Below are 10,112 nucleotides of genomic sequence, written 5' to 3'. Positions count from 1 at the left end.
GAGAGATGGCTCAATGGTTAAGAGCATTGGCTGCTCTTTCAGAGAACCCAGGTTTTCCCAACAGCCACATGGTGGCTCACAATTATCTGCAACTCCAGGGGATCTGATGCTCTCTTCTGGCCTCTGTAGGCATACACATGGTGCACATACACACAGAATATAATGTATTACATACATTATACATTATATATTACATAACTGTATATAATAGAAATATATATATAACTCATACATCAAAAATTAATATTTATTTATTTATTTATTTATTTATTTTCAGAACTAAAAAAAAAGGACACTCTTTTTTTTTTTTTTTTTTTGGTTTTTCGAGTCAGGGTTTCTCTGTGTAGCTTTGCGCCTTTCCTGGAACTCACTTGGTAGTCCAGGCTGGCCTCGAACTCACAGAGATCCGCCTGGCTCTGCCTCCCGAGTGCTGGGATTAAAGGCGTGCGCCACCACCGCCCGGCTAAAAAAAAGGACACTCTTTATTGAGGGCAGCAGGATGCAAACAATATAAAAATCAAAAGCTTCTCTGTCACGGAATTAACTTTTATTTCTCTGCTTGTCGAATTGGAGTTGGATGTTATTTGCACATTTCCTAAGGGTCCTGATCTGCTCTTGAGAAGCAGTGAGGCAGAGTCCTCAAGTGGCCCTGTAGGAGAGCATGCATCAGGGAGGGAGTATCAGGGCTCTGTTTGGCCTACTTCTTTCCCTTCTGCTTCATGTGTACTACAAAATAGTCATTGCATGCAATGATGAGCCCTGCAACTAATGATAAAAAGCTCTGGAAGCCGACTTTGCCATCTCGGCACTGGTCCAGGTCCTTCATTATTTTGTCCACAGCCAGGGGGTCCTTTTGATTTTCCAAGAACCCAGGGAACTCCCTTTCCATGAGCAATCTCAGGTCTTCCTTTGTTAAGTAGTCTTTGTCCCCTGCAAATCTGTGAAATGTAAGCATCATGGTTTCCATGGCATGCTCCATCTGAGACGGCATCTTGAAGAGGTCTGTTGAAACCTGGGCCCCAAGGCACAGAAGTCGTTGGGAAAAGCTTGGACACACCTAATATTTATTTTTTAAAGGGGAAAAATTGAAAGGAAAATCGAATTGACTCAAAAATGGAGCAGTGAATAGGTCCATGGACTATGGTAATCAAAACACCATTGACTACTGCATTGGTTGAGAATGATTTTCAAGTGGTAAACATCAGAAGTGAGAGGGGGCTATCTGACAGAACCCCTGCTGAGGCAAGTGCCCCTCACACACACCGGGAGGCATTCTGACAGGAACAAAATGACCTCAGATACCTGTTAGCCACTCGGTCACTCATTCGGGGGACTAAATAAATCCGTCCCGCGCTGCTGTTGGGTGACTTCACACACACACACACACACCCCTTCTTCAGTGCACTGGCCTGTGAACTAGAATTCCTGTCTGTGTAGGCTGATCTGCTGATAAAAACTTCATGACTGTGGAGATTTGGTATGTTGCTGATCTGATAGCCTAATTATAATTACCTGAGCCCCCTCAACAGTCATTCCTTGTCCACTCCGCATCGGCCCTAACATCCTGGTAAACAAAACCTTTAGAATGTATTAAGTTAACAAAATCACATTTTCCACCAATCCAAGGGCTAAGAATGCCGTCGGCCAGCATCTGAGGCATACACTAGAGATATGTCTGCCTGCTATTCCTGCCAGCTTAATATTTCCAGCAATGTGTTTTTAAAATGTCTTAATTTATAACTTTCTTTGTCCTGTGACTATAAGAACTCCACAAAACTGCTTCCACGTTGGAACATTATACCTGGGGAGACGTAAGGTCTATGTTCTAGGTCATGGTCACTCAAATTTAGTTCCAGAATAAACTGTGTCTTATTCTATCTGAGGTGAGAAATGTGATTTTTGCTTCACAGTCCCTGCAGAGTCATTATTGACATGTATAAGGGGATAGCTGGAAGTCTCTAAACTATCATGTAATCACAAACTTTTAAAATTTTATTTTCTGTTTAATTATGGGCACATGTATGTCTGTGAGTATCGGGGACTATGGGGGTCCAGCCCCTCGATAGTCCCCTCCCAGGGTCCGGGAAGAATCTACAACCAGCTGATAATTAATCTTTGAAGAAATGAAATGAATCTATGTACATGAAACTCCTTAGTCCATATGCTTTATTATTCTGTGTCAGTTACCAGCTAATATTCTGCTCTCACTTTTTGCTCCTTTCTTGCCCAATTTCTCTTTACATTTATCTGTTGTTCCCTGCAGGTTCTATCTTAATTCTTTCATCTAGTTCTGCCCCTTCTAGGTTCTCATCCATCTAGTTATTTCCCAAATCAGCTCCTCTTCCATTTCCTTCTTTCTCATCTTGTTCTTCCCCATCTGGCTCTTCCTCATCTTCGATCTCGTTCCTCTAGTACTCTCTTCTAGCCCTTCAATCTAGTTCTTCCCCATCTCAGTTTGTTCCTCTCAAGTTCTTACCCCTCTAGTTCTTCCATTCTCTTTTCTCTTCTCCATCCTCTAGTGCCCTGGGAGTCTGGGTATTTATACACTTACAAGCAATAATCCCTTAGCAGTGCAAAGCTAGGCTTCCAGGGTCAAACGGAGGGGTGATAAGAATCACATAGAGTGGCAATAACTGTTAATTATCATTTGCAAGCCCAAAGGGAAGTGACCAATGGGGAAATGAATTAACTAAAGGCTAAATTCGGGTAATATCTAAGAAGAGGGATTTTATGTACTCAACTGTAGTTTTAAATGTGATTAGTAGAAAATGTTAAGAATCTTTAAGTTGCTAGGTCAATGGGAGAAAATAAAACTGTCTTCTTTTTTCCTGTGGCTCCTATCTGTCCAAGCTATCTGCCGTTTTTCTGCAGGGTGGGGAAAAGTGTACTCGGTCGCTAAGCAACCTGTGTACAGCTAGATGCCTCTGGTGATAGTTAAAGGAAGATCTGGAACTGGAGGTAAGGTTTGGGAAAGGAGGAAGTTAAGTTTAATTGGCACATCCGTCAGGTCTTCTCAAACAGGTAGCCTGGATGCTTAAGTTTGTACTTAGAGAGTACAGAGGTATCTCTGACAAGGTACTTTCCTCCATCTGGGGATGGACCTGGCTGGATGTTGCCAATGATGATAATTACAGGGAGACTTGAACTGGGGTTCATGCTGAGCATAGCTGTCAGCACAGAAGGTTATCTAAATATTCCTAGAAGTGGTTAGGTAAGGAGTTAGAGGTCTATAAATTTAGTAAGGCTGTAAGAAAGAAGGGTCCAAGCTAAATTGTGTAAAGCTATTACTTAACATCTACCTGACCTAGGCGATGTCTCCTTGTGGAATTTACCTTAAATCAGGAGACTTGCATGTGGACTGTTATCACTGTTAGTCCTTGAAAGTGGCTAAGGAGATATCTGATTCCAGAGAAAGCCTTTCCTGAGGCTCTTCTCCAAATACCTGGGATGTGTATGTCCAGAGAGTGATCAGTCCACACTGTTAGCCCTTCTTAGGGAAAAGTCAATTGGGAAAACTATGAAGGCACACATGGTTTTCATAGCAGAAGACAGCTGATATATAACAAGCCAAATAATAGCAAATGCTTCTTGGAATTTGGCTTCCTCTGGAGGAGTTCCTTGATCCCTCCAGGTAGTGACTTTGCCATAACCAGCTGAGTTCTTATGATATATTCCTGCGGCCCGCAGCATGTGTGTAGGTATATGCATATGAATGTAGGTGCCCTCCTCCTCCACCAGCCCAGAAGCACTGGATCTCCTGGGGCTGGAATCATAGAAGATTGTGAATCGCCCAAGAAGTGCTGGGAACCAAACTTAGGTCCTCTTCAGGATCAGTACACTCTTGACGGCTGAGTTATCTTTTTGGCCACTAATCACAGAAATTTTGATAGTGCAATAAGGAAAAAAATTGAAGACAGGTAGATTATAACTCACAGGACAGGAAGAGAGAAGAAATGACTGGGATGAAGACTGATGGAGACATCAGAGCTGGGCTCCATGCTGGAAGCCAGATCTCAGGAGTGGGTGACGTTTTCATTGCCGATGGGGTGTGAGTCTCTGTGTTTTGTTTGATTAGACGCACATCCTACCAAATGTTTATAAAATCACGTCTGCAGCCACCCTTCTCAAGCTTCTTAAATGGTCCAGCAAACTCTAAATGAGGGAAATGCCCTCTGCATGCAACCAGCCAGTGCAAGCATCCCTTCCCCTGAGCCTCAGGGCTCTGGAGGGTCTGGGAACCAGCTTGCTTCAGCTCAGTTTGTTCTCACAGGGACACTGTGAAGCAGGAAGCAGGTGTTAGAGGAAACCCAAAATACAGAAGCATTCTAGATCTTCAGTTCAAAGGCAGATCTGCCTCACCCAAATCTGGTCTCTTGTGTCTGTTACATCTTTGAGAAGTCTGGACCTATGTTCTTGTGGGTATCTTGTCATTCTTTCTGAGCATTTCTCTCTCTCTCTCTCTCTCTCTCTCTCTCTCTCTCTCTCTCTCTCTCTCATTTTTTTCGAGACGAGGTTTCTCTGGATAGCCTAGCTGTCCTGGAACTTGCTCTGTAGACCAGGCTGGCCTCAAACTCAGAGATCTGCCTGCCTCTGCCTCCAAAGTGCTGGGACCACACCAGCAATCTCTTTTTTTGTTTACCATCATATTCAAGCCTATATTAAAATACCTTTAATAAACCACAACAACAGGGCTGAAGAGATGGCTCAGAGGTTAAGAGCACTGGCTGCTCTTCCAGAAGTCCTGAGTTCAATTCCCAGCAACCACATGGTGGCTCACAACCATCTATAATGAGATCTGGTCCCCTATTCTGGCCTGCAGGCATACATGCAGGCAGAATGTTGTATACATAATAAATAAATAAATCTTAAAAAAAAAAAAACCACAACAACAAAGCCAGGCATGATGGCACATGCCTTTAATCCCAGAACTTGGGAGGCAGAGGCAGCTGGGTCTATATATCAAGTTCCAGGACAGTCAGGACTACATAGAGAGAAAACCCACTACGACAAAAGGCAAGTGGAAGTCTGAGGCATGGGCATCACACTCTCCAAGGATGAAGGTCTATTTCAGGGCCACGGCTGCTCCAGTCCTCCTCCTGTCCTCTGAAACAGATACAAGGTGACCATTGGCACAATCATCCAATGTCAACTGCTTACCAGGGTACTCATCATCACAGCCTCCTGTAACAGTCCCCAATCTTATTTAAATTTTTTATAGTACATGTATAAATACTTTGCATTACAAAAAAGCATTGTGTATGTGCCTGGTGCCTACAGAATCAAGAAGTGGGTGCTGGATCCCCTGGAATTGGAGTTACAGATTACAGCTGACACGTAAATGCTGGGAACTGAACCTGGATCCTCTGCAAGAGTAGCAAGCTTTGTTAACCACTGAGCCATCTCTGCAGCCCAGCAGCTGGCTCTTACCTAGAACTTCTGTGGGTTCAAACTTTGAAACCATTCCCTTGAATACATACTTTGTCAAGAACAGTACTGCTGTCCCCATTTTACAGGCAAGCGTACTGAGACTTGAGGTGGTTGTTACATGTGCCTTTTGGTCTGTTTTAGAAGTCCTCTTCACACTAGGAGACAAGACAGATGTCCATTCCTCTATTAAATGAAGATCTAGCCTTATAATGGGGAAATGAATGCCCAGATCTTCAAACCAAGCAAGGTGCAAACATTGCTATACCACAAAGAATTACAAAAAAGAGGATGTAACCCCCATGGCTGCAAAGGAGCCAGCTAAAATTTTATGGGCTAGAAGACATGTTGGAGTGAGTTAACCTGGGGTACACAAATGGGAGGCCCAAACTGAGAAGGCTGCAGCAGTAGTGCCCATGGCCACTAACTGAGGTCAGGAGAGCTGGACTGTGTGACTCGGGCTCAACCCCATAAAGTCCTACACTCATTTTGGAGTGTCATTCCAATCCTAGAACATGTTCTTAAGTCGCCATGAGGAAGGCTCAGAAAAGTGAATTCATACCAAGTTAATAGTGACTCGGTGTGCCAAAAGGCAGCGTAGCACAGTGGTTGAAGGTACAGACTCAAAGCCAAATTAACCGATTCAAACCCACTAAGACCAGGACCTAGAGCGAACTAAGCTTCCTGGTCTCATTTCTTTGTAACATGGCGCTGATGACAGAAACTCCTTTCCACTTGTCTGGGAAGGTGGAAAGGCTCACGGGATGTGCATGCTGTGGTAGTGGCATCCTTGAAATGCCAGCATCGGGGGGATGGCGGCTTGAAGATTCGGAGTCGAAGGTTATCCTCAGCTATACATCGAGTTCCAGGCGAGCTAGAGGTACATATTGAGACCTTGTTGGAAGGAAGGAAGGGAGGAAGGAAAAGGAGGAATTAGGGGGGTGCTTATGTTCAAATAGTGCCTAGCACAAACCATTTAATAAATGTTGGCTAATGTTATCTTCTAGAGGCTTATGAATTTGCATGAAGGACAATGACAGCATGTTAAGTCTGGGTATTCATGGCTGACTACTTCCTCAGTTCATACTTCCTCAGTTGGGAGGGGGGCTGTAGCGTGGGTGCTGCAAAAGCTGAAGTTGCCCATGGGAAACTGTCTTAGTCAGAAAAGAGTGCCTCTGGGCTGTGAAGTCGAGACGCGAAGTCAGAATGAGGCTGGCAGGTTGTAAACTAGACACCGTGTGCTCTCCTGCTCACAGCAGTGCAAAGTTGTCCTGTCGTCCCCCACCCCACCCCCCACCCCCGGACATCACTCCTGGGACAGCTCTGTCCCACAAGCAACAGGAATGATTATGTGAACCCCGCTGGAATGGGGGTGGCGGTGAGGCAGACTTGTTGGATAAAAATGGAAGGAGTTTGAAACCTATCCAGCATAAGACCCTCTGCCCTTCCCCTCCGTGGAGAGAACATCTACCTGAGCTGGCCTAGTGTGGGTGATAGGAGAGGCAGGGCTGGTGTTGAAAGTGGAGCCTTAGCTCTCTCACGGGAGGACTTGCCCGCTCTCCTCTCAGATTGAGTGTCCCCTGTGGGGCAGAACCTACCACACCACTGAGGACCTGCCACTCAGATGCTTCCCAATTCTGATGAAAACAAATCTTATCGGATGAAGCTGCTGATTGCTTGCTTTCTTTTTTTTTTTTGTATTTAAAAATTGCATTTATTAGTGTGTGTGTGTGTGTGTGTGTGTGTGTGTGCGTGTGTGTGTGTGTGTGTGTGTGTGTGTGTGTGTGTGTGTCTGCCTTGTGTGGCACACAAAGGCCAACTTGTGGGAGTTGAATTTCTTCCACATGTTGGTCCCTGAGAGCTAAGAAATTGGGCCGAAAGTGTCAGAAGAGGGGGTGCACAGTCAAGGGAACCAGCCTCCCCGGAAAGACTGAAGTGGGGCAGAGGGCAGAGGATGGCGAAGATGGCACAGCACAGCCAGCAGCAAGGGATCGGGAAGCGATGGGAGCCAAAGGTGTGGAGAGGCTGACAGGCAGCTCAGCAATCCTCAAGAGGCAGTTCTGCGGAGCAGGCTAGGGGACGGGGGCGCGTGGGGGGGGGCGTGGGGGGGGCAAGGCTATGCTATATCTGAACCCCTCTTCTCTTATCCCAATCTTTCTACAAGACTAGAGGGGGAGTCTGGGCCTGGAAAGCCAAGGCTGACTCTTACAATGAATGATAAATTTCAACTAGAAATCAGTAACTTCAGGTAGACCTGGTAGCTCAATGGTTAGGTGCTCCCAGCCAAATGTGATGACCCAAGTTTGACCTCAGGAACCAACACATGGAAGGAGAAAATCAACTCCCGCAAACTGTCTTCTGAGTGTCACACAAGGCAGGCACACACACACACACACACACACACACACACACACACACACACACACTCTAATAAATGCAATCTTTAAATTAAAAAAATCAGTCACTTTATTTTATCCAATAAAGATTCGTTTTCATCAGAATTGGGACACATCCTCTGAGTGGCAGGCCCTGGGTAGGATGGTAGAGGAGGAGTGTTCTGGCCCGCAGAGGAAGCTCAGTCTGAGAGCAGAGCTGGCAAGTCCTCAGCTCCCAGCAGACCATGCCACAGTAAAGGTAGGGAGCAGGCCTAGCCTAGGGCAGCAAAGATGAGGAGACACGAGACTTGGAGAAGCCATCCTGTGGGAAAGCTGGGGGATGAAGGCCCCAGCAATGAAACTGTGCAGGGAGCTTGTAGAGTCGCAGTGAGAGGCTCAGGCAAGTCTCTTGGTTTCCCTTTACTCTGGTTTGCTTAAGAAAAGATTTCTCCAAAACAGACACTGGAAAGAACGGAATCGCACTATTGTGCTTGGGATCCCACTTCCCTTCCACCTTCCCCCAAGCCCATGAGCCTCCTGGCTTTCTCTGTTGGGTCCCTTATATCTAATCTTGGCACACACTCAGACAATAACCCGTCTACAGTTCCTTCCTCCTGTCTCTTCCTCATCTTGCCTGATGTCTTTGAGACTGGATGTACATTTTCTTGGCTCTGTTGTTCTCCAGTTTTGCAGAAGGAGAGAGCAGAAGAAGGCTACTGCACCACTGTCACAGACGGTCCATTTGGAGAAATGCCAGCGCGACAAAGCCACAATGGGCTAGTGGAAACAGGCCCACGTGGCCTGTACACAAGGCCTGATGGAGTCTTCACCATTCACAGCATTTAGAACATGTGAGGTTAATGAACCAAGCTCCTTTGACAAGGAACCTGCCTATGGACTAAGGCTCCTGTTGGCTGGTCAGTCCCAGCAGCCATTGCCTGCTTTGACAGGTGCAGGCTCGGGAATAAGTTCATCGGAGCTGCCACTCAAACACAACCCATCTTCATCTCGTGACCTAGTGGTAATCTCTACTGCCTTTCTGGATGGAAACTGTCAGCCCCTAGAGTAAAGCAGCAGGTAGATCAGAGCCAGTCTGGCCAATATGTATAGCCTGTTCCATTGGCAAAGCAAAACCATTTAATCTCATTTTCAGATGTTCATTCATTGCAAGTATAAAGAATATACATGACTTTCATGTAGTGTCTTGCAACCTTGATACTTTTTTTCATTTTATTTATTTTTGATGGTTCCTAAGGATCGTCTATTCATAAGTTCATGTTGTAACTAGATTTGCACCCGCATTTCTAATTTAGATAGATTTTGCTCTGTTTTCTGTTCTGTTATCACTATTCAAAACTTCTAGTCCAAAGCTGAACCCAAGTAGTGAAGGCAGACATTCTGTTTTCAAAAGAAAATGTTTAGTCTGTCACATGAAAGAGGACAATTCCACAGATACTCTTCAGCTGCTATCCCTAGCATACCGAATGTTTCATCATGAAAAGGTTCTGGATTTTGTCAAGTGCTATTTACTGAAATGTCATTTTTACACTTGTCATAATATGATATATATTTACTTTCAGATGATGAGAAACTTTGCACCCCAGGATAAAACCTACTTTGTATGCATTAAATTATTTCTTCACTACTAGTAGAGCCAAAACATATGCTGGCTCACCGCTCAAGGGTGTAGTCTATCAGGGAGAGAGGTCAGTGTGTGGCAGCAGCCTGAGGCAGCTGGTCACATTGCATCTGCAGTCAAGAAGCAATGACCTAGCTTAGCTCGCTTTCTCCTTTTTACTTAGTCTGGCAGTTGGATCTCCTCACCTTAGTTACACTAATCTAGAACACCCCTCAGACTGGCCCAGAGGCCTGTCTCCATGGTGATTCTGGATCCTGTCAAGTTGAAGACATTAACCATCACATTTCTGGTACAGAACTTTTATGTTGCTGTATCTGTATCTGTTTGTTAGTATTTCCTTGAGAAGCTATGTACATTCATCCACAAGACATACTGAAATCGTCTTTCTCAAGAAGTCTTTGTGATTTTTCAGCAGGATAACAGTAACCTCATATGATGAATTAAAGCATTCCTTTCTTCTATTGCCATCATATTCATATTAACCCTTCTAATCAATAAACAGTCATTTTCTCAAATATTTATAAAGGATAAAGCATTTATGAAGAATTGCTATTAACCCTTGTGTTTGATGAAATTCAGCAATGAAGCTGGGCTGTGGCGTGTGTCGGGGAGGGGTGGGGGGTGCAGCTTGGTGGTAGAGCTGCCCTCCAGTGCATGCAAAGCCACCAGTTCTA

General features: G+C 45.0%; 1 protein-coding gene across 1 annotated transcript; it reads right to left on the bottom strand.

Moving 5' to 3' along the window:
* Positions 1–505: 505 nt before the first annotated feature.
* LOC128105920 (protein S100-A10) lies at positions 506–1,051 on the bottom strand. Its single transcript, XM_052731225.1, has one exon. It carries the CDS (start codon positions 989–991, stop codon positions 698–700), a length of 294 nt encoding a protein of 97 aa, XP_052587185.1. The 5' UTR covers positions 992–1,051; the 3' UTR covers positions 506–697.
* Between the last annotated feature and the right edge of the window lie 9,061 nt (positions 1,052–10,112).

The sequence above is a fragment of the Peromyscus californicus genome, unplaced genomic scaffold (assembly GCF_007827085.1).
Source record: "Peromyscus californicus insignis strain IS unplaced genomic scaffold, ASM782708v3 Scaffold_9__1_contigs__length_137607984, whole genome shotgun sequence".
Taxonomy (NCBI): Eukaryota; Metazoa; Chordata; class Mammalia; order Rodentia; family Cricetidae; genus Peromyscus; species Peromyscus californicus.
The sequence above is the reverse complement of the archived record's forward strand: the minus strand, read 5'-3'. Positions and strand labels throughout refer to the sequence as shown.